Source organism: Hemiscyllium ocellatum, chromosome 7, assembly GCF_020745735.1.
Source record: "Hemiscyllium ocellatum isolate sHemOce1 chromosome 7, sHemOce1.pat.X.cur, whole genome shotgun sequence".
NCBI lineage: Eukaryota > Metazoa > Chordata > Chondrichthyes > Orectolobiformes > Hemiscylliidae > Hemiscyllium > Hemiscyllium ocellatum.
Genome location: NC_083407.1, coordinates 77,784,420 through 77,809,995, shown reverse-complemented (window position 1 = coordinate 77,809,995; position 25,576 = coordinate 77,784,420). Strand labels below are relative to the sequence as shown.

Below are 25,576 nucleotides of genomic sequence, written 5' to 3'. Positions count from 1 at the left end.
TGAACTACCCAATGGTCAAGTGTTAGCATGTGTTGAAGGTCACAATTGAAGAGTTATCCCATAGTCATCCCTCTCTCTTACTCTGACTGCTGCATTTAAAATATTAATAGGATAAAGTTAACCAGTTTACAAAACCAAGAATCTCAAAAAGCAACTACTCAACTAACAATGTCAATGCAACTAGCAATCTCTACCATAATGGCCCCATTGATCAACTACTTGCTTTTCACAAACAGTTCAGAGACTGAACCATACTATTTTAAAGAATTTTTATCCTTTTGGACATGTCTTTTATTTCTAACTTTAAAAAAATTCTTTGACAGGATGTGGGCATCATTGGCTGGCCCAGCATTCATTGCCCACCCCTAATTGCTCAGAGAGTGGTTCAGAGTCAACCACATTGTTGTAGGTCTGCAGTCACATGTAGGCCAGACCAGGTAAGGATGGTCGTTTCCTTCCCTCAAGGAAGTTAGTCAATCAGATGGGTTTTTCCTGACAACTGGTAGTGGCATCATGGTCTTCATTAGACTCTTAATTCCAGACTCCTGATTGATTTGAACCAGGATGAAACTAGAACTGTGGGTGGGGGGAGCATAGCCTCAAAATAAGGGGTAGCAGTTGAGGAGGAACTTCTTCAACCAATTGGTTGTGAATTTGTGTAATTCTCTGCCCAGTGAAACAGTTGAAGTCATCTTATTGAATGTTTTTAGATTAGACTTACAGTGTGGAAACAGGCCCTTCGGCCCAACAAGTCCACACCGACCCGCCGAAGCGCAACCCACCCATACCCCTACATTTACCCCTTACCTAACACTACGGGCAATTTTAGCTTGGCCAATTCACCTGACCCGCACATCTTTGGACTGTGGGAGGAAACCGGAGCACCCGGAGGAAACCCACGCAGACACGGGGAGAACGTGCAAACTCCACACAGTCAGTCGCCTGAGTCGGGAATTGAACCCGGGTCTACAGGCGCTGTGAGGCAGCAGTGCTAACCACTGTGCCACCGTGCCGCCCGTGTCTTTTAATACAAAGACAGATAGATTTTTGAACAGAAAAGGAATTAAGGATTATGGTGATTGGGCGGGTGAGTGGAGCTCAGTCCATAAAAAGATCAGCCATGATCTTATTGAATGGCAGAGCAGGGACTGAGGGGCCAGATGGCCTACCCTTGTTCCTAGTTCTTATGTTCTAACATCTAATTTTTTGCAATACTTTTCTATTTTTCCACAATAGACATGATGTTTAATTGACAAAAGCATACTGTCCTATTAAAGCCGATCTTTTCATTTAATGGACCTGTGATGCATTCATATTTCTTTTCATGTGTAGTACTTAGTAAATTCACTCTTTTTCTTAATTCGAGAAAGCCCAATTAAATCGACTCCTTTTAAAATACATTGTTCATTGAGTCTGGAAGATACCTACAAGGGAAGGTATCCTTTTTAAAATTAATCTTGTTGCAACCAACTAAGGATATGGGGGAATAAAGGAGACAGATCACCCAGGAGCTGATCAGTTTGGCGTATCTTGTTTCAAATTGTAACAAAATGGGAAAATCACCCAGAGTCTAGTTGTCACACAAATAAAGTGAAATCTATTCAGTCTTCAGATACTTTCACTAAAATACTCCTAAAAATCAGTTTTTGATTAAAGTTCAAACCTTACAGAAATTCATTAGAGTATCTGAATGAAGATGGAACTTTCAAGATTGCTGCAATAAGCTATGCACTAATGATCATTACAGGAAAATCAAAATGCTGGAGTATTTCAAACAACTTATCTTGTTCCGTAAAGAATACTTTAGAATTTAGGCTCTGACAAAATAACAGCCTCGATACTGCAAGTGGTTGGTAACTGTCAGGGTCCTGCACTTACGAAGCTGCAGCAGGCAGAAATAAAGGGGGTTTTAAAACTTTCAACAGCTGCTCAAGTCACAGAATGGTTACAGCACAAGATCAATTAGTTGTCCCTCCACTGAGTATGATCAGAAGCTAGCATTCTTGAGGGTTAATTTGATGAAGAAAGGCTGTATTTGACCCCAATGTAGGGAACTGGATACTCTCACTATGGAAAATATTTTACATATTGACACTCAAATATATTTTCTTTGTGCTTGTACTCTCAGTTCTATTCAACCATCACAAGTCATGCATCACTTGCAATAGTTGGAAATTGGTAAATTCCATGAGAAGAGATGTAAATAGCTATAAACTGCTATGGCATGAAATCTGGGATAAAACTTGGAGAAATTTCAGGCTTGCATTTCTAACACTATCAGCAGTGAAAACTCAGCTATGACATCTGTTTCTTGGTTAAAATCAATTTTGTGTGATTTAAACTTAGTTACATTAAATATTATACAAAATTACACATTACTCAGCACCACATTTTGTGGTTATTCCAGAGACTAGATGTAATCCTCTCTCTCTCCTGGTGGCCTGTCTCACCAGAACGATGACAAGAACCCTGCAGTTGGTTTCAAGATACCCAGAGGGGAAGGACGCCAAAATCGGAGTTTCCAATGCCTGAATCCTGCCTAGTAACTTCTGCTTGCTACGTGTGGGTATGCATGAATGTTGGATAATAAGACCATTCAGCTTAGCTGTGGATTGCATCAAAGAAAGGTAATTTCAGAAATATATCAAATGGGTGTTAACATACATGGAGCCATACTCACCCAGAAGTTAAGACATGCTGAGCAGAGAACTTCAATACAAAATGATTACTCAGAAACATAGCATATGCTATACATGTTTACTTTTGAATAGTAGATCATATGTTGATCCCATTTTCTGTATCAGTATCAAATATAATGTATGTGTTCCATGCTGAACTTAGTGTAGCCAAGTCCACGTTTTCAATATTGTGGGAATTATGTTCTTGCACTCGTCTTTGTATGGTTACTACTTGGTCAACCGCATCCTACATTTGAAATTCATTGAATTGTATTTCCATAATAAACCAAATTCTACTGCATTAGAAAATAACACCGTTTATAAGAACTGTTTTCATCTAAAAAAATTAGGAAGTGTGAATAAATCAATCTTCACTATTTAAAAAAAGTTTATTATCAGTAATCGAAGGAGACTTTCACAACTAATAGACATTACAAAGATACACTGGTGTTACGGACATGGTCTACCTCCAGTTTACAAAGGTCAATAATAGTACGCGTCTATGAAGCAATCGTAACTTTTTTGGTTCAGCGTATTCTTTATGTATATTTAATAGTACCAGATACTGGTACAACACATACAGTTATGAATCTAAATTATACTTATTCTCTAGTGAATTGACAAAAATCAAAGTTTTGTTAATTCATTAGCAGTCACTCCTACAGATATGTGAAGTTAAACAAATATTGCCAACACCATTTCTGTGCTAACAATCGCAATTTTAACATTTGGGACAGGAAATGATTTGAAAAGAAGACAATTATGTGCATGTAAAATTATCTCTATTCTGTTATAATCTCTGACCAGTGACTACACAGTTACTTGAGAGGTGCAGTTTGATTTTTGAAAAAAAGGTATCACTGATAATATAAGCAGTGGTACACTACACCACCCTCACAATATACTCAGGTTACTGATAAGTATATTTAAAGCGCTGAAAATTATCACTGTGACCAATCTTAAAGCGAAAAAAAATGTCGTTTGCAAAAGGTGCAGATAGAAGTAGGAAGACTTGTTAGATTCTGCATATTACAAACAAGAAAGACAGTTATATGAAATACTGGCAAAGCATGCAGATATTTATTTATAATAATTTATTGAAATACATTGATTTTGTAAAAGTAATGCTAGGTTTAAATGATTTACCCTTCATTTTATGTTTCTTGATTTAACTCATCATCTTGCAGTGTTCAAGTAATAGATTAGTATTACACCTCAGATGATACACTTCAAACATATCTAAGTAACCTGGTAGAATAATAAACTACTCCAAATACAGTTGGAGATAAAATTAAAATGATTGCTAATATTTAAATAATCTGCACTAGTTTTTAATTTTAAAAACCAATAAATGACTTCTTAAAGTAATATGTAATTTGCTTTTATGTTTGAAAAATAAATGTCTCACAAAGAACACAGGCATCGATAACTGGCTGACTCATCTGAGGGAGTCCCTCTCCCACTGCAACTCCCAAGTCATTTCCTCAGCCCTGAAGCTCTTCAACCATGTCGTGAAACAAACTCCTCCCTGATCTATCACCTCTCCCACTCACCTATTGTACTCTATGCTACTTTCTCCCCACCCCCACCCTCCTCTAGCTTATCTCTCCACGCTTCAGGCTCTCTGCCTTTATTCCTGATGAAGGGCTTTTGCCCGAAACGTCAATTTCGCTGTTCCTTGGATGCTGCCTGAACTGCTGTGCTCTTCCAGCACCACTAATCCAGTGACTCGTACTGAGTGACATTCCTCAGGGGTTGCTACTGGGATCTATTTACCTAAATAACCTGGGTTCATAAAATTAATGCAGGTTAGCCAAACTAGTAGATACAACTAAATCTAGAGAGGGCATCAGTGTAACATCATGATTTAGCTAAGCTAATTTACGGAAGAACTTAGATAATTATGAATTGATAACAATGGCAAGAAATTCAACACAGGAAATTCAAAGATGTTACATATTGGATGAACAGAAAGGGGACAAACTGCTCAATTACATTGAACTTTTAAAGAGGAAAGGTTGCAAGAGAGTTGTAAATTATTTTACACTTAATAGTTACCATAATCCCCTAAATGTAGAGAGTCAAACTGAGGATTAGGCTTTACTGCCAGATCAGCAGAGGGTAAATCTGAAGGTATAAAGCCAAAAGTGTTCAATCCTCTATTCAGTCCACACTTTTAGTACTACATTCATCTATAGTTGAGGCACAAAGGAGACATCCAAGTCCAGGAAGCAGTGGAGAAAAGGCCAAATGGTTGATCATTTATATTTGAGGGAAGAGTTATGAGCAAGACATCTTTTTGTTCATTTTCAACTGTACTGAGTAAGAGATGGTCCTATATGGGCATAAATAATATTACATGGAGTAGAAAAGCAGCTTGAAAGTAAACCATAACTGCAGTAGAAGGAGGCATAGGTACTAACTAGCAAAAAGGACTGCTATGAGAATACATATCTTCATGCACAGTAATTGGTATCTGAAATGATCTTTTAGATAAGCCAAGTGGTGGAAAACTTCTGTGAGAGTGACACCAGAGATGCCCACAGAAGAAGAGTTGGATGGAACTGATGACTTTCCTCATCTTGACCAATCTTTGCCTAACCTACACTAGAAGGAAAGTCTGACTCTGCGAGCCTGTAAGAGGCCAGAGGAGTAGTTAAAACTATCCAGTGGGACATAACTTCTGGTATCCCAGTAACCTTTTGTAAGTGATGCTTTAAATATATCCTTCCAAGGATGTGGGAAAGACATCTGCTGGAAATAAGCTGGATGTGAGGTGGGGGTAGGTGTGAGGTTCGAATTAAACACCCTCAACAGAATTGGAAAGAGCAGGTGACTGGGAAAAGCTTTTGGAAATGATAATGGAAGAGGCAATGCCAGAATTGGACCCCACTCACCATTTCTGAAGGGCCCCAAGTCAGACAGACCCAGTGAAAATGCAAGTCATTATATTCAATGTCTCTGGTTACACTCTGCATCATTAACTTTTCACACAAATGCATAGATGGATGAAATATATGTAGAACTTGCTTCTTAAATAAAAATCCTTTTCAAAATTAGGACAATTATAATGCAATGCTAATTCTAATTTTAAAAAAGAGCTCAATTCCTTGGATATGTATTAGAAATTAGAAACAGATAGCTTCATAAAGTGTCAGGGAGAATGCAAATTTTATGTTAACATAAGTTGTGACCAACTTTTCTATGTTACTTTCTCACCTGACAAAGAAAATTAAGAAGAGAATGCAAGCAAAATCAAGTTAAAAATTCACACAAGGGAGGTATTATGAAACAATGTGGAAAACAAAAAAAAAACTTATTTTTTGGCACTTCATTGGCACTATATGTTTAATGATCCAAATGTGAAAATATTCAGTTTCTTAATGTCAGCATCTGCCGTCCAGAGGATCGAGAGAGAACACAGTGCCTTCGAGAGTTAGTCCCATTTTGAACCCCTCCTAGAAAACAGAAAACATGTTTGTGACTGTAGCAGATACTAGTTTTCAATAACAAGTACACAACACTTAAAACAATAGCAGTAAAACTCCAAAACAAAACCCATTTTTTTTGTGTCCTAATTGGAATTTTTGATTTTGTTTTATAATCAGCCAGAATTATTCTCAGGCTTTGAACAGAGCTCTTCAAAAAGTCAAAGAAAGCTATAACAAAGTAACCATAACATCAATCACGTGTGCGCGGGAACCTCGGAATTCATCTAAAAGGCCTGTTAATGATAGATGTATAAAACTAATGGTAACTTATCAGGGATTTAACATCTTGGGATGGAAGGCAGGCAGGCACAAAGTACATTTATGAGATAGCACACATAACAAATTAATCATACTGTCTACTCTCCTGTGTAGTTTGGATCTGGGTGTGGTTTACTTTCGAAAAGCAGTGACCAGTTACTGAAAGAGGTTGCAAGGGTAATTAGTAGTTAAGTATTGTTGAGTATTCCTATAGTTTACGAGCTGCTTGGTTCCTTGCTATGCTAATTGAGCAGTCTTTTTAGGTTAACAGAATAACAGCAGGAATCAACTTGGCTTTGGTACCTTCTTAGCACATCTTTTAGAAAAATAATTATTGTTATGATTTGATTTTTTTTGTGAAAGTCTTGAATTGGGAATTTGGACACTTGGGAGCATAGCTCTTTTTAGGTTGATAAGCAATACCTTCGTGAAGTGCTGAGAAAGATATTTTTACTGAAAAATTATACTTTATTAATTGAAACATCTTTATGCACGTAGACAGTTACTGAAGCAGTTCTATTCAGTCTTTGCGCATGTAGAACAAACAAAACATTGGAATTTAGCATGCCCTCCTGTTGCAAAAAAAACCCAAGACATTTCTTCCTTATACAGGACAATATTTATGTAGATTTGAGGCACAAAGAGGGTCTTATAACTGAACGGAAAGACCCTACATTGTGGTGTTTCAAGTTGTGTAATGTGCTGCAAGAAGACCTCCATCTCATCTGCAGAGAATACATGCTATACCTGAGGCAAAGAAGGTGATAATCTTTTTAAAATGTGTTTATCTCTGGATGTTTTCAATGACCTACTGAGGGCATCTCTAATGTTCATCATGTTGCTATGTAACGATGGATACAGATGAAAGTGATTTACTGTCTGCCGGGAGCAAGAACCTAATGGGTGCCTTCTGGGCATCTTCAAAATTACAGTACATAACACCTTCCATCTTCACAGTAAATAATCACAAACTAGATTTTCACCACAGGGTAGAAAGCAGGACCGACAATTGTTTCTGTGTCCAACGCCCACCTCCATTGGAGAATTAACTGAAATTCATGATTTTATTGGCTTGGGAGGAGGGAAGAGGTGGTGTGATAATGATTTAATTGGTATGGAAACAACACTCCTGTCCAGTTAAAGTTGGTGGGGTTGGTAATGGAGTTGGGTCAGATGAAGATGGGCACTCATTCAGACATCTGAGTGATGCACTGGTGTGTAGTTGCCTGTGAGATGCTGCTAAGGTCTCCCTGAATATGGCACAGACATCCATGGCCATTTACGCAGAGAGCTGTAACATCCTTTGCCACTTGTTCCAAGTCATATTCAGGTAGCTTTACCTCTCTCTGGAGATTCTATGTACAGGATAGGTAATAAAGAAGGCAAATGAAATCTTGTCCTTCATTGCTAAAGGGATTGAGTTTAAAAGCCAAGAGATTATGTTGCAGCTGCATGGGGTGCTGGTGAGGCCACACCTGGAGTACCGTGTGCAATTTTGGTCTCCTTATTTGAGAAAGGATGTACTGGCACCAGATGGGTACAAAGGAGGTTCACTAGGTTGATTCTGGAGTTGAGGGGGTTGGCTTATGAGCAGACACTGAATAAACTGGGATTATATTCATCGGAATTTAGAAAGAATGAGGTGGAATCTTACAGATGGGCGGCATGGTGGCTCAGTGGATAGCACTGCTGCCTCACAGCACCAGGGTCCCGGGTTCAATTCCGAGCCTTGGGTGACTGTTTGTGTGGAGTTTGCACATTCTCCCTGGGTGGGTTTCCTCCGGGTGCTCCGGTTTCCTCCCACAGTCCAAAGATGTGCAGGTCAGGTGAATTGGCCATGGTAAATTGCCCATAGTGCTAGGTGCATTAGTCAGAGGGAAATGGGTCTGGGTGGGTTAGTCTTTGGAGGGTTGGTGGGGACTTGTTGGGCCGATGGGTCTGTTTCCGCGCTGTAGGGAATCTAATCAGAAAACACAAAATTATGAAGGGAATAGATACAATAGAAGTAGAGAGGATGTTTCCACTGACAGATGAAACTAGGGCAAGAAGGCATAGCCTCAAGATTAGGGGGAGCAGATTTATGACTGAATTGGGAAGGAACTTCTTCATCCAGAGGTTTGTGAATCTATGGAATTCTCTGCCCAGAGAAGTGATTGAGGCTTCTTCAGTAAATATTTTTAAAGTTAAGATGGATAATATTTTGAACAGTGAAGGAATTAAGGGTTATGGTGAGAGAGTGGGTAAGTGGAGCTGGATTCACGAAAACATCAGCCATGACCTTATTGAATGGCAGAACACGCTCGAAGGGCCAGATGGCCTACTTTCTGCCCCTGGTTCTTATGTTCCTGTGTCTCCTTCACCTTTCTGACCTGGGTCACTTTCCTCTAGCCTGGTAAATCCTTTGCCCTCTGTTCATATTGTGCACATCCCCAGCGGCTTCAATTTCTAAAGGTACATCACCCTTAAGCTTATTCTGGCCCCTCATTGCCCAGTCTGAACATTGGTCTGAATATAGCTGCGGAACGTTAGCGCCTCTTGGAAGATCAAAATCTTTCCAGAAGTGGGTTTCTACAAGTTTCTTGGATTGATTATGGATCTGGGCGAGTTGACAAGTCCATGCTACCCCCAACCTTCATCAGGATTGGTAATGGTGACACTGACATAGGATGATGAGAGCGTTAACGTCACTGTGTTTCCTAATTCTTCACTTCCACTTTTGCCCTATTGGTTTTCTCTGTTGAATATGTTCTGTGACTAGATTAGAGTGGTGCTGGAAAAGCACAGCAGATCAGGCAGCATCGGAAGAGCAGGAAAATTGACATTTCGGACAAAAGTGCTTCATCAGGAATGGAGGCAGAGAGCCTCTAGGGTGGAGAGATAACTGGGGGGGGCGTGGGCCAGTTTCAATAGACAATAGACAGTAGGTGCAGGAGTAGGCCATTCAGCCCTTCAAGCCTGCACCACCATTCAATATGATCATGACTGATCATCCTTAATCAGTATCCTGTTCCTGCCTTATCTCCATAACCCTTGATTCCACTATCTTTGAGAGCTCTATCCAACTCTTTCTTAAATGAATCCAGAGACTGGGCCTCCACTGCCCACTGGGGCAGAGCATTCCACACAGCCACCACTCTCTGGGTGAAGAAGTTTCTCCTCATCTCTGTCCTAAATGGTCTACCACGTATTTTTAAGCTGTGTCCTCTGGTTCGGCACTCACCCATCAGCGGAAACATGTTTCCTGCTGCCAGAGTGTCCAATCCTTTCATAATCTTATATGTCTCAGTCAGATCCCCTCTCAGTCTTCTAAACTCAAGTTTCAGTCGCTTCAGTCTTTCAGTGTAAGGTAATCCCTCCATTCCAGGAACTGACCTCGTGAACCTACGCTGCACTCCCTCAATAGCCAGAATGTCTTTGCTCAAATTTGGAGACCAGAACTGCACACAGTACTCCAGGTGTGGTCTCACCAGGGCGCTGTACAGCTGCAGAAGCACCTCTTTGCTTCTATACTCAATTCCTCTTGTTATGAAGGCCAGCATGCTATTAGCCTTCTTCACTACCTGCTGTACCTGCATGCTTGCCTTCATTGACTGGTGTACAAGAACACCCAGATCTCTCTGTACTATTCCTTTACCTAAATTAATTCCATTGAGGTAGTAATCTGCCTTCCTGTTCTTGCCACCAAAGTGGATAACCGTACATTTATCCACATTAAACTGCATCTGCCATGCATCTGCCCACTCACCTAACTTGTCCAGGTCACCCTGTAATCTCCTAACATCCTCATCACATTTCACCCTGCCACCCAGCTTTGTATCATCAGCAAATTTGCTAATGTTATTGCTGATACCATCTTCTATGTCATTAATATAAATTGTAAAAAGCTGCGGTCCCAGCACTGATCCCTGCGGTACCCCACTGGTCACTGCCTGCCATTCTGAAATGGAGCCTTTTACCACTACCCTTTGTTTCCTATCAGCCAAACAATTTTCAATCCAATCTAGTACTTTGCCCCCGATACCATGCGCCCTAAGTTTACTCACTAACCTCCTGTGTGGGACTTTATCAAAAGCTTTCTGAAAGTCCAGGTACACTACATCTACTGGATCTCCCTCGTCCATCTTCAGAGTTACATCCTCAAAAAATTCAAGAAGATTAGTCAAGAATGATTTCCCCTTCATAAATCCATGCTGACTCTGTCCTATCCTGTTACTACTATCCAGATGTGCCGTAATTTCATCCTTTGTAATAGACTCCAGCATCTTTCCCACCACTGAGGTCAGACTAACTGGTTTATAATTTCCTGCTTTCTCTCTCTCACATTTCTTAGAAAGTGGTATAACATTAGCCACCCTCCAATCCTCAGGAACTGACCCCAAATGTATCGAACTCTGGAAAATAATCACCAACACATCCACGATTTCCCAAGCCACCTCCTTCAGTACCCTGGGATGTAGACCATCAGGCCCCGGAGACTTATCAACCTTCAGACTTAACAGTCTCCCCAACACCAAATCCTGGCAAATATAGATTCCCTTAAGTTCAGGTTCTTCAGCCACTGTTACCTCAGAGAGATTGCTTGTGTCTTCGCCAGTGAACACAGATCTGAAGTACCCATTTAATCCTTCTGCCATTTCTTTGTTCCCCGTCATATATTCCCCTGTTTCTGTCTTCAAGGGCCCAATTTTAGTCCTAGCCATTTTTTTTGCCTTGCACATACTTAAAAAAGCTTTTACTATCCTCCTTTATATTATTGGCCAGTTTACCTTCGTACCTCATTTTTCCTCTGCGTATTTCCTTCTTAGTAATCCTCTGTTGTTCTTTAAAAGCTTCCCAGTCCTCTGTTTTCCCACTTATCTTTGCTATGTTATACTTTTTCACTTTTAACTTTATATGTTTTTTAACTTCCCTCGTCAGCCAGGGCCACCCTTGCCTCCTCCTGGGATCTTTCTTCCTTTTAGGAATGAACTGATTATGCAACTTCTGCATTATACACAGAAATATCCGCCATTGTTCCTCCACAGTCATCCCTGCTAAGGTATTGCAGCATTGAACTTTGGCCAGTTCCTCCCTCATAGCTCCATAGTTCCCTTTGTTCAACAGAAGTACTGTCACTTCCGACAGTATCCTCTCCCTCTCAAATTGCAGATTGAAGCTTAATGTATTATGGTCACTACTTCCCAATGGCTCCTTCACTTCGAGGTCCCTGACCAATTCTGGTTCGTTACACAATACTAGATCCAGAATTGCCTTCTCCCTGGTTGGCTCCAGCACCAGCTGCTCTAAGAATCCATCTCTGAGGCACTCCACAAAGTCTCTTTCTTGAGGTCCAGTACCATCCTGATTCTCCCAGTCTACCTGCATGTTAAAATCCCCCATAACAACTGTAGTAACATCTTTACCACAGGCCAATTTCAGCTCCTGATTCAACTTACATCTGACATCCAGACTACTGTTTGGGGGCCTGTAGATGACTCCCAAGAGGGTCTTTTTACCCTTAGTATTTCGCAGCTCTATCCACACTGACTCTACATCCCCTGACTCTAGGTCCCCCCACGCAAAGGACTGAATATCCTCCCTTACCAACAAGGCCACCCCACCGCCTCTGCCCGTCAGTCTGTCCTTACAATAGCACGTGTAGCACTTGAATATTCATTTCCCAGGCCCTGTCCACTTGAAGCCACATCTCAGTTATGCCCACAATATCGTATCTGCCAATTTCTAAAAGACCCTCAAGCTCATCCATCTTATGTCTAATGCTTCGTGCGTTCATATACAGTATTTTTAATTTGTTCCTGCTCTCACCCTTCCCAACAACCCCTATTTCACTCAACCTTACAGCATGATCCCTTTCCGAGTTTTCTGCCTCATTGATACAGTTGTCTTTCTTGACTTCTCTTGTTCTAACTTTCCCCTCAATTTCCTTTTTATACATCCAGTTTGTCTCCTTCCCCCCGCTACTTAGTTTAAATGTAACGGTGTTGCAGTAGAAAACCTGCCTGCCAGAATGCTGGTCCCTAACCTATTAAGGTGCAAACCGTCTCTCTTGTAGAATTTATGCTTACCACAAAATATACCCCAGTGATTCAAGAACTTAAATCCTTGCTTCCTGCACCAGTTCCCCAACCACACGTTCAAGTCCATTATCTCCCTGTTTCTGGCCTCACCAGCCTGAGGAACTAGAAGCAAACCAGAGATAACCACCTTGGACGTCCTGCTTTTCAGCCTTCTTCCTTGTTTCCTCATTTCTCCTCCCTCCACCTTACCCCAGTTCCAAACTTCCAGCTCAGCACTGTCCTCATGACTTGTCCTACCTGCCAATCTTCCTTTCCAGCTATCCACTCCACCCTCCTCTCTGATCTATCACTTCCATCCCCACCCCCATTCATCTACTGTACTCTTTGCTACCTTCTCCCCCCAATTTATCTCTCCCCCCGGAGGCTCCCTGCCTCCATTCCTGATGAAGGGTTTTTGCCTGAAACATCAATCTTCCTGTTCCTCCGATGCTGTTGTGTTTTCCAGAACCACACTAATCTAGACTATGTTCTGTGACTAGCTGTCCAGTGTTCATTCAGCCTCACTGATCTGTCAGTGACAAAACAAAATATTAAAATGAAATGTCAAAAACTGGCTCCTTTTCAGTTCTTGATCTTCAAAAGACTGATGTAACAGACAGCTAATTTTGCATGTGTTTTGAACTTCCTTGGTTTTTGCAGCACAGTTAATCTACAACTTGATGAGGAATGGACAAATAACAGGAACAAGACTCAACTTAGACTTGTAGAATTTTTGGCTGCTAATTCTACCACAGCATTGACAGTACTTTGCATTGAGATGGTGTCATCTTGCAAAATGTCCAGATTACAGAGGAGGAAGTGCTGGATGTCTTGAAACGGATAAAGGTCGATAAATCCCCAGGACCTGATCAGGTGTACCTGAGAACTCTGTGGAAAGCCAGAGAAGTGATTGCTGGGCCTCTTGCTGAGATATTTAGTATCATCGATAGTCACAGATGAGGTGCCGGAGGACTGGAGGTTGGCAAACATGGTGCCACTGTTTAAGAAGGGCGGTAAAGACAAGCCAGGGAACTATAGACCGGTGAGCCTCACATCCGTGGTGGGCAAGTTGTTGGAGGGAATCCTGAGGGACAGGATGTATATGTATTGGAAAGGCAAGGACTGATTCGGGATAGTCAACATGGCTTTGTGCGTGGGAAATCATGCCTCACAAACTTGATTGAGTTTTTTGAAGAAGTAACAAAGAGGATTGATGAGGGCAGAGCAGTAGATGTGATCTATATGGACTTCAGTAAGGAGTTCGACAGGTCCCGATGGGAGACTGATTAGCAAGTTTAGCTACCTTCTGATTAGCATGGAATACAGGGAGAACTAGCCATTTGGATACAGAAATGGCTCAAAGGTAGAAGACAGAGGGTGGTGATGGAAGGTTGTTTTTCCAGACTGGAGGCCTGTGACCTGTGGAGTGCCACAAGAATTGGTGCTGGGTTCTCTACTTTTTGTCATTTATATAATTGATTTGGATGCGAGCATAAGAGGTACAGTTAATAAGTTTGCAGATGACACCAAAATTGGAGGTGTAGTGGACAACAAAGAGGGTTACCTCAGATTACAACAAGATCTGGACCAGATGGGCCAATGGACTGAGAAGTGGCAGGTGGAGTTTAATTCAGATAAATGCGAGGTGCTGCATTTTGGGAAAGCAAATCTTAGCAGGACTTATACACTTAATGGTTAGGTCCTAGGGAATGTTACTGAACAAAGAGAGTTGGAGTGCAGGTTCATAGCTCCTTGAAAGTGGAGTCGCAGGTAGATAGGATTGTGAAGGCGGCGTTTGGTATGCTTTTCTTTATTGGTCAGAGTATTGAGTACAGGAATTGGGAGGTCATGTTGCAGCTGTACAGGACATTGGTTAGGCCACTGTTGGAATACTGCATGCAATTCTGGTTTCCTTCCTATCGGAAAGATGTTGTGAAACTTGAAAGGGTTCAGAAAAGATTTACAAGGATGTTGCCAGGGTTGGAGGATTTGAGCTACAGGGAGAGGCTGAACAGGCTGGGGCTGTTTTCCCTGGAGATTTGGAGGCTGAGGGGTGACCTTATAGAGGCTTACAAAATTATGAGGGGCATGAATTGGATTAAAGGCAAAGTCTTTTCCCTGGGGTCAGAGAGTCCAGAACTAGAGGGCATAGGTTTGGGGTGAGGGGGGGAAAAGATATAAAAGAGACCTAAAGGGCAACTTTTTCACACAGAGGGTGGTACGTGTATGAAATGAGCTGCCAGAGGAAGTGGTGGAGGCTGGTAAAATTGCAACATTTAAGAGGCATTTGGATGGTATATGAATAGGAAGGGTTTGAAGGAATATGGGCTGCGTGCTGGCAGGTGGAACTAGATTGGGTTGGGATATCTGGTCGGCATAAAAGAAGGGTCTGTTTCCATGCTGTACACCTCTATGACTCTATGACTATGGAATGGTGTGTAGCACAAGCAGGCTCTGAAGAAACAGGAGGGGAGGTAATTATTTTAGCAATAATGGATTGTTATGTAACAACATATATACATTGCCTAGGAACAGTTTAAGCATTAATCAAAATTGTTTCCAAATATACTTTCAAAAGGCAATACTGCATCAATAAAGAAAAAGTCCAAAACCCATATCTTACATGTTCATGAGAAAGAACAATGTGGAATTTGGAAGACTGTGTCTGTGTAGATGAGGGCTGAGGGAAAGATGCAGGGATGCTACCATGCACAAAATAACAGAGCTTCATAAAACAGAAGCTGTAAACAAGATTATCAAAATATTGAAGCTGCTATGAATTGTGGAGTGCCTGTCAAAATAAATGAAGTTGAAATAAAATGAAATAGGTCTTCATAGAGAAGAGGATCAAGAGGAGCAATAGTTTTCCAGGATACAGGAATTGTTCCAAAAAATGGCTGTGAATAGATTGTGCTTTTAGCAAAGTGAAATGGAACAGGCTGAAAGATCTTGGACATGCCAAACTATACTGGGGACTTGAATGTTGATTCTTTATTATTTTCAGAAGCATTATAAAACAATATAATGGATTAATCATGTTGAAAAGTGCAACCAATATGCATGTAAATTAATAATAATTCCAAATACAATATACCAACCATCGCTGACGCTGCTGGGCAGAAACGTAAGCATAAGGATAAAAAAATGCAATTCAGTAAGAGAGCACAATTATAATACTACAGAATCAAAAGTAAGACCTTAGATAATTGAAAATAATCATGACCAAACTTACAATATTATGAATACCTTAATTTGCAAATAAACAGTCATTCAAGATGTTTTCTATTATCATTTAGAAAGAATAAACCATGTAGCTTAAAGATGAAATCTCACAATCAGTGCACTTCTGTAACACCAACATCTTCTTTATTCTCAACAAAAGTGAATTACATCATCCTAAATACAAAAATCTCTTGGAATCAACATTCCTTGAGGAAATTTCTAAATAGGATGCTCAAGCAACCCACACCCTCCCCAATGCTTAAAAAAGATAAGTCATATAACAAATATTAAATCTTTTCAAAAATATCCGAAAGCGATTCCCAAACTATGAATTGCTTGGACTGTCATTATGTAAGTACCTATATGCAGCAAATAAATGTTCAATTTCAGATTTTTGGTGAGCAGAATTAAAAAAAAGAAATAGCAAAGATCATTGAAGCAACGCTCTTGAGATAACATAGCTGCAAGGCACACTAGAAACGAAACAGAAGTGAAAATCAGGCCAACATGAGGATATTTTGTGTTTGTAAGTAGATCTTCATTGAAAGAATGAAGAAATATCATACTGATTGGAAGATATGGAACATTCTTCCTCATTAATTAAATATTAACATACACACAAACAGAAATAAAATTGTGTAAAAAATAATAATTGCTCTCAAATAATGATGAGTTATAACAATGCTGAATTAGTTATAAGGGCAGCACAGTGGCTCAATGGTTAGCACTGCTGCCTCACAGCGCCAGGGACTAGGGTTCAATTCCTGCCTCGGGCATACTCTGTGGAGTTTGCACATTCTCCCAGTGTCTGTGTGGGTTTCCTCCGGGTGCTCCAGTTTCCTCCCCCAATCCAAGGACGTACACATTAGGTGAATTGGCCATGCTAAATTGCCTGAAGTGTTAGGTGTAGGGGAATGGGTCTGGGTGGGTTGCTCTTTGGAGGGTCGGTGTGGACTTGTTGGGCTGAAGGGCCTGTTTCCACACTGTAGGGAATCTAATCCAATCATTCTGAGGTGTCAAAAGCAGGTAACTTGATTCAGGTAGCTAATTTGCAAATGATGTTAACCAAAATATGAGCCACTCTAAGAGTTCAGGAACTTCAAAGAGATTTTACTTGGACTGAAAATGTTCACACTTTGCTTTAGGTAATACTTTCTCTCAAGCATGTCAGTGGACCCAGAATGAAATTTGGCCAGTATATTACCTGCTAATACCCCAATTCCCAAACCAGTCTGAAGTTAAGCTTCTGTGCTGGAACAAATTGCTTCAGAGCTAATTTTTCTATCAGCACACCTCTTTGTGCCTGAACACAAGGCATGATGGGACTGTGAAGATAGGCAGAAATCTGTTTGCCTGATCTGAACCACACCTTCTCAGATCTTTGCGTCAGACAATAGGTGGAATGGGATCCCTTGAAAGTATAAATGTAGAAAATCCATGGGATGTGCATGAGAAGTTGGAACTTCTAATGGGCAATCTTTCACCACTGCAAACTGGTACCCTCTAAAAACGTCTCAGATTTGGAGTTAGAGTCCGAGACTTTGCATGTTCCAACTTACTAACCTGGATTGCTGTCCAGGACATCATAGGCAGGAGAAGACTGAGTAACTACATAACTGATAACCCTACTTTCACCTTGCCAACTCCAAAAACACCTTGGCACGACCTGACTAGTCCCCATTTGACACATCTTTCCCTGACCCAACCTAATCCAACCCAACCACCAGATTCTACTACAAACCCACAACTATTGAACTTGAAATGACAAGCCCCCCTCCCCAATGAAACACCTCCTGATTCATCCTACCCTAACATACTATCCATCTGATCCATGTATTTACCATTAACTCTGTCACCCCACCTACCAGCTACTCTACCCCCGCCACCCATGCCTGTATGTGAGGGAGGGTGAAAATGATTGAAAGAAGTTTAAAGACATGAACACTGTCCAGAGCTCTCCAATATCATAGCTCGAGCAAAGATTTAGAGACTTCATTGAACATTTGTAGCTAAGGATGGACTTTAATATGCTTTTCTCAGTTAAACGTCATATTTACTGTGTGGGGAAAAAAAAGTTATTGCAATAAGTGATTTGTTGCATAAATGCTTGCTGTCCAGGTCACTTGACAGCAGGAAGATTAATTGCTTCCTCAGTTATGGTTGTATAATTTCTTATTATACATTTTAGGCTAATGGGTACATTGTAGCAGGCTCATTGTGCCACTCTGACGCAGTCAAGATGCTAATACTTAATTTGTCTTGGAGTGTTATTTCATTATTGTTCATTTTCAAACAACAGAGATGCCATGTCAAGAGAAGAAGGTAGCATTTTACAGAAATAAGGATCTATTATCAATTTCATTAGAAATTAAATGGATGAATCTGAGCATAATGAGCAAACACTCAAGTTGTGACCCACAGAAGAAAATTTCGCACTTATTAAAAGTATAACAAACCTAAAATAATTGATTGCATACGCTTAGGTAGCACAGCATTAGGTTGGGTAACCCTATACTTAAAGTTGAGAAAGCAATAGAATTGCATAAGATACATTCAAGGATACTGAAGGAAGTGACAGCAGAAACTGCAGAGACACTGGTCATAATTTTTCAGTCTCCTTAGACTCAGGAATAGTGGCAGAAGACTGCAGAGTTGCAAAAGTTACAAACTTAATCAAAAAAAGGTATAAATGTAAGCCGAGCACCTCCAGGCCAGTCTGTTTAACTTCAATGAAGCAAATCTTTTACACCTAAAAGTTTGGGAAAAACAATAACAATCAAGCAGACAAGTGTGAACTAAGTAAGGAAAAGGATTCATTAAGAAAAAAATCATGTTTAACTAAATTGCTAAAGTTTTTTGAAGAGATAATGGAGAAGATGGATGAGGGAAATTTGTTGAAGTTGGACACACAGACTTCTAAAAGGTGTTAATTTTGTGACTTAATATAGTGAGCAAATTTATAGTTCATGAAATAGTGAGAGCTGCAATGAAATTGACTGAGAGACTGGAAACAGAGCAAATTTGAATGAATGTTTTGTTTGGAAGAAGATTGTTAGTAGACCTCCCGGGGGACTGAGTTTGGGAATTTGTTCTTCCTGATATATGTTAATGACCAAAACCTTAGTGTACAATGAACAACTTCAAGATTTACATATGATCTGAAACTTGGAAACTGTGTGCTGCCAGGAATTTACACTTTCAAAAGGATGTTCACAAGTTGGTTCCAGGGGTAAGAATATTCTGTTTTGAAGAGAGGTTGTGGTAGTTGGAACTCATTTTTTCCCCAAAAAATGGCTAAGAGGAAATTTGATAGAGTTAATCAAATCTTGAGTAATGGGATGGAGTAGATAGGGAGAAACCATTCCCACTCATGAAGGTTTTGAGAACAAGGTGGCACAGATTTAGAGTATTAGGCAAAGGAAGGTAAATAAAATGTGAGGGATAATGTTTTCATGCAGTGAGTGGTTAGGGTCTGAAATGGGCAGCCTGGCTATCTGGTCGAGACCTGTTCAAGTGAGTCAAAGAAGGAGTTAGACAGTTATCTGATACAGAACAATGTGCAGGGAAATGGAGGTGAGGGTGTGAATGGGAATGGCATTGTGTATTGGAGAGTTAGTATAGTCACAATGCTCCAACCGGTCTCCTTCTTAACTGTAACCATTCTGTGAATTAGTACTATAAATATGCAGTTGTTTATGCAAATGATTAAGGAGTTGAAATTCAAGTGGTAAAGATGGTAACTTCTATTTTATTCAGTGAGAAAGAATATAGAAATAAAAAAAACAAAAGAGCCGTGGGTGCTGTGATCTGAAACAAAAAAACCCAGAAATTGCTGGAGAAGCTCAGGTCTGGCAGCCCTTGTGGAGAGAAATCAGAGTTAACATTTCAGGTGGAGTGACCCTTCCTCGCAACTGAAGAATATAGAAATATTTGCCAATAATGCAAGGAATAAGGGAATATTAGCCGTAAAAGAGTACTCTCGCTCCAACCTCGCGGCCATATCCTCTCCCCATTCATTAATGGAAGTTTATATTGTTCAGAAATGTTTCAATAAAGGAAAGAGGAAGAATTACTAGCCTCAGCACTTAATGCATTTTTTTGCTGGTTTAAGAAACATTGGCCTCAATACTGACAGGGATGTGTTTGGGGGTTGGTGGGAGGTAGGAACAGTGACTTAGTCATTCATGGTGTGAAGCTTTATCTGCACACCAAAGGTCAAAATTTTGCGAGTGCAAAATGCCCTGGCCTCCACAAGGAGCAATTTGAAGGAGGCACAATAAGGAGGTGTAAGGAATAGAGCAGCTGCACTGGTATTGGCAGTATGGGACTGAGTTGGGTTTTCCTAGTCACAATCCTGGATTTCACCACCTGATTCATATTGGGGTGGTGTGGATTCAAGAGATTGAATAAAAAAGACAATTGCAGTTCACAAAAAGGGATGGATATATTTAAGAATGTAACAAACTTGGTATTAAAACCAGAGGAAGTGCCATCATCTATCCAAAATATTTTAGTAAAATTGTCAGTGAAATTGCGTTTACCCAGAGGAACCTCGAATATCCAGCATTCAATTATCAGAGTTTCGGATTATCCAAACAAGATTGCAAGGTCCCAATGCATGGCTAAACTGTGTTATCGGACATTCGGTTATCTGGTATTCGATTATCCGATATTTGATGAACCGAACGAAGTATTCCCCACCCATGGTCTTCGGATAATTGAGGTTCCTCTGTATACCAAATAGCATTCATACCATTAAATCGGTCTGTAAACTATTTACTTTTATCCTTGTGCCTGTTAGTGTTTGAAATACCATGTTACTGACACTGCATGTTAAGCACTTCAGTCGAATTGACAGTGAACTCCTTCTCTTTCTGTTGAATTTCCCACTGTGGGGTAAATTCCTGAGTAAATGTCAGTGGGTCGCCAAAGGAGAAAAGAAAAAACACATCAGAAGCGGGATTTCTGGGTTTGTTGGATGCTTCCATACAGTTGATTGAGATTGCCGGTGTTTCAAGAACAATTCTTGGCTGCAGTTTGTGTACATTTGTGTGCTTTTATTAAGTACATTCAGATGCTAACATTCTCAGTTCAAGAGATGCTAATATAAAACATCTGAACTCACTGGTATTGTCTCTGGTAGAATACAATTGCTACTCTGTGAATGATCATAACCATAAGTTCATCAAGTAAGCTAAAGCAGACAACTTACAGTCACTTGACTTTGCTTAACATCTTATTGTTAGCTAAGTTTTGAAAAATTAGCTGATTTGTTGGACTGAATTTTCAACTGTCCATGGGGGCAGCTGGATCTGGAATACTGTGTGGTCACAATGTGTCACCGGTTTTTAAACTCCTTGGTGATGTGATTAGATTTTCAAAGGGCAGAGGTCAGGATGGTTGGAAACCTGCACGCCTCCAATTAATTAATCAAGAACATCCTTCCTCAGATAATGAGGCTGGGACTCCTGGTTCTCAGGCAGGCAGCGATGCCAGAGGCTCCCATTGTGAGGCAAGTGTGGGTCTAGCCATGGGATCTAGCATCGGAGGAGCATTGGCAAGGTGGGCCCAGTGACAAAGAGATGGCACCTGAAGAATGGCAACACCGACGCTGGTCGGTCTAGTGCAGGTGGAGGCGAGGTAATGGAGGAGGGGTGGTAGCTCAGGTGTTGTTGGTGAACTGGCTCAGGACTTGTGTGGAGGTGACAGAATCAAGATGGACTCTCTCTCAGCTATATCTTTTTATTCTTACATTATTCAGACCTGCGCCAGATTGTGGCAACTGTTGATGCTTTTCACTGGATTTTACTGTATTATTACCAGTAAAATACAACTAACAATAAATACTCATTCAGTAATAGCTTGTGTTTGTTGTGGACTATAGTGAGGGATCTGAATACAATCCAACTGGACTTTAAGGAAAACAAAGTCTCAATACCCATGGATTCAGTGCCACAAATAAAAGCCAACTCTCAGCACAAATATGATGTGGAGGTGCCGGTATTGGACTGGGCTGGGCAAGGTCAAAGTCACACAACACCAGGCAATAGTCCAACAGGTTTATTTGAAATCACAAGCGTTGCTTCTTCACCTGAAGGGGCAATGCTCCGAAAGCTTGTGATTTCAAATAAACCTGTTGGACTATAACCTGGTGTCATTTGACCTCTGACTTCAGTACAAATACATAGAGATTAACAGTGCCTCAGCAGTGAGGGATTCCTCATTGTCCGACTTCTATCACAGGACAATAGTACAGGGAAACGCCATTAGCTGCCTATACCTGGTGCAATCAAGAGATTGATCACGCAATGCAATAGTATTGGAATCTGGCATAGTTACTGCAATGAATTCCCATTGAGGAGGGAAATGGGTAAGTCAAACCTCTATCCATCTGGGGACCAGATGCTGTTGACATGACAACTCCAAACAGAACGAGCAAAACTTAGAACCAATGTAAACTGAGCATGTTGTCTGGAATTCTTTCATAGAAAAGGACTGCATTGTTTCACTGATCATACCTGGCTGAACTGGCTATAAAATACATGAAGGAGGATTAGTTTTCGGACACACTGCTCAACAGGAAATGTTTGGTGTGGTTGCAACATGTTTAATACGAATCACTATAAAAGAAGGCAATATTGAAGGAACTTTATTATAGTAAGGAGAAGGGTTAGGACTGGTCAGTCTGACTGAGGCCTATCGTCAATTTCAGATGGACTGGCCGTGTTGTGGATTGTAAGTGCTCCAACCAAATCATAGTGATCAGGCTGTAAGTTTGTTCTCAGATGTTTTGTCACCATGTTAAGTAACATCATCAACGAGCCTCTGGTGAAGCCCTGGTGTTCTGTCCCACTTGCTATTTATATCAATTTGGACCCTATTTGCCAACCCCTCAGAAAAAGAACCAAAAGTGATATCACCCAACTCAACAGATCAAAACAGATAAGTAGCAACAGAGACAGAACACCAATGTTTCATTGGAGGCTCACTGATGATGTTACCTAGCATGGTGACAAAATGTCGGAGAATAAACACACCAGCTCAGTGAGCAAACCGACAACCTGATCCACAGTCTAAGCTACAAACCTTCTCCAAAATCTAAAATCATAGTGATCTTGGTCTGGAGGAGTCTGCAGTCTCAAAGATAGGTCAAGAGTGTTAACCTGGCCTGTAGTTCTCACTGGAAGGACCAACCATGTGGAGGGTTGTAAGGTCTCAGCCAAATCAAAGGGACATTGGGGCTGAGTGGTTAAGATAACCTAATGTTAACAATCAAATTCATTTGCTTTTCGGTTGGAATTATGTAAGGTTTGGACAGAAGCTTGAGGTTTGGTTTTTCAATAAAGTTTGGTTTACTTAATACATTGTGCTGAGTGGGTATGCTTGGATGGAAGCTGAGTGAATTAAATCCGACAAGCCAATCAAGGTGTTGTGTCATTTTTACAAGCTTGGAGGATCTGTACCAAGGCATTAGGAGGTTTATTTTAAGAAGCAGGTTTATGGTTGAGCCAAATGCTGTGCCTGTTCCTAAAACCCTAACGTCCAAGAAGCATCAAAGAAGGGGAACAGAAAGGGGAATAGGAAGCAACAGATAACAGGGGAAATGGTTAACAGGGAACATGGAAGATTTAAGAATTTGTGCATAGTGGTGAACTATTAGTGCTCATGACTCAGCGGGTTGTGAGTTCATGGAATGCCCTGCCAGTAGCAGTGGTGAACTCTCCCTCTTTATGGTCATTTAAGCGGGCATTGGATAAGCATATGGAGGTTATTGGGCTACTCTAGGTTAGGTAGGCTTCGGTCGGCGCAACATCGAGGGCCGAAGGGCCTGTACTGTGCTGTATTTTTCTGTGTTCTATGTTCTATGATTAGTGCTTCCAGTGGTGCAAGTTACATATTAGCAGAGATTTAAACTCAGTTGTTACTCATGCAGAAGCACAGAATTGCCACAGATTTTCTGCACTTGTGAAGCTTGATTTTGTGAGTTGAGAGTGTTTGAACTTAAAGGAACTGTACAGCTACTGATATCTGTGGCCACCTCGAACCACACTTGCTAATCTGGTTCATTCGCCTTCTTCTTTCAGATGCAGGGCAGAGTATCCGTCTCTTGTCTACAGTCACTACCACAACTTCAAGGGAGGGGTTGGAAGACCATCGGGTCACCCAAGGACAGCTAAACAAAGCATCAGTAGCTCTCTGCTCTCCTTGCCCTCCAACTTCCAGAGGTAATAGTAAAACCATGATGGCTGCTGGTTACATTTGAAAAATTATGGCTCCATGTCCAGCTCCAACATTCTGCCCACACCCAAAGACCCTAAGATCATAAGACATAGAAGTCATTCAGCCCATTGAGTCTGCTCTGCCATTCACTCATGGCTGATAAGTTTCTCAACCCCATTCTTCTGCTTTCTCCCTGTAATCCTTGATCCCCTTGACAATAAAGAATCTATCTATCTCTGTCTTAAATATACTCAATGACCTATCTATCTCTGTCTTAAATATACTCAATGCCAATGGATGGCAAACTCATCTCTGGGCCAATTAATGGAAGGCACTTTAAAACAGTAGTGCATCACTAACACTGATGGAATATAGGGTTGAAACTTGTAAATGCTCTAGTGACATCTTCATCATGGAGAAGTATAGAACTCAAATTCCAATAAGACAATTTCATAGTGCCTAATTTTTGTTTTTAGAAAAAAAGTTAGTGACTGCCTTGATATTAGCAGTGGTGGAATATACAAGTCGAAGTGGACTGCTGTGGACTGCTCATTCTACAGCAGCTAAGGGAAGCATGCTTACTCTTTTCAGCACACAAGCAGTGCAATACACACCAAGTCCCCAGCGCTATGAGGCAAAAGTGTCAACCTCTGAGCCACCCTGGAGTTTGATGGTGAACTATAAATGAAAATGCCCACAAATTCAGGTTCGACAAACAGGAGGCTGGAGGAACACAGGAAGCCAGATAGTGTCAGGAGGTGGAAAAGTCGACGTTTTGGGTACAACCTTTCTTCCCATTCCTAAAGAGTGGTTATACCCGAAATGTCAACTTCTCCACATCCTGACGCTGCCTGACTTGCTGTGTCCCTCTAGCCTTCTGTTTGTCTACTTTGGATTCCAGCATCTGCATTTTTATTGTCTCACAACTCCATGATATCAGGTATGCATGGATTAACATGGCAATCTTGACTGTCACCCAGATCTCTGACACAGACTGTGGCTCCCTGTATCACTCAGGGAGTGATCACTGAAATCAATGAGAATTTCAACTTTCTCACCTCCTCACTGCCAATACAAACTAAGAAAAAGTTACAACTTGACCAAATTTACTAAACAACAGATTCAATCCTGTAAGACTAATTTTACATTCATAGAGACCTATAAAGTGATTCATTATAGTTGATCTTTAAAGTGAGCGAATTTTAGGAGTTTCTGTTCCCTGGTTTGGTGTCCATGAAAATCCTTTAACATGATTGGTAACTTGGACAGCCTGATGGCATTACTGCAGTTTCATGTTATGAAAACCCAGGGAAGAATGCTACTATCAGCTACAGCATCCGGGCACAGCATTGGAAGTAAAATTCAAACCAGAGAGATTGATCGAGATCTGGGTGAAGTCTCCTCGCTTCTGCGCTGACAAAAAAACTCTGGGCCATTGAACAGGAATCTTTTAAGGTTTACTCTCCAACATTGCCACGAGAATACATCCTTGCCTTTCTGATCGGACACAAAACCAATCCTGTACTTGAAATATATTCCATATGTTGTGTCGACATGAAGCCAAATGCATTGTGCAATCGTAATCTGGATAGTATAACTTCTGGTTAATAAGCCTGCATGCTCCTTCGAAGTTCTGAAAGTGCATTTTCTC

General features: G+C 40.8%; 1 protein-coding gene across 5 annotated transcripts in view; it reads right to left on the bottom strand.

The window, feature by feature from the left end:
• Positions 1–3,048: 3,048 nt before the first annotated feature.
• Positions 3,049–25,576, bottom strand: part of gulp1b (GULP PTB domain containing engulfment adaptor 1b) — a 386,308-nt gene continuing 363,780 nt past the window's right edge. For all 5 annotated transcript variants that reach the window (XM_060827353.1, XM_060827355.1, XM_060827354.1 and 2 more), the window contains one exon: positions 3,049–6,136. In XM_060827353.1, coding sequence (XP_060683336.1) covers positions 6,065–6,136 — 72 coding nt within the window. In that variant the 3' untranslated portion in view covers positions 3,049–6,064. The remainder of the gene's footprint in view (positions 6,137–25,576) is intronic.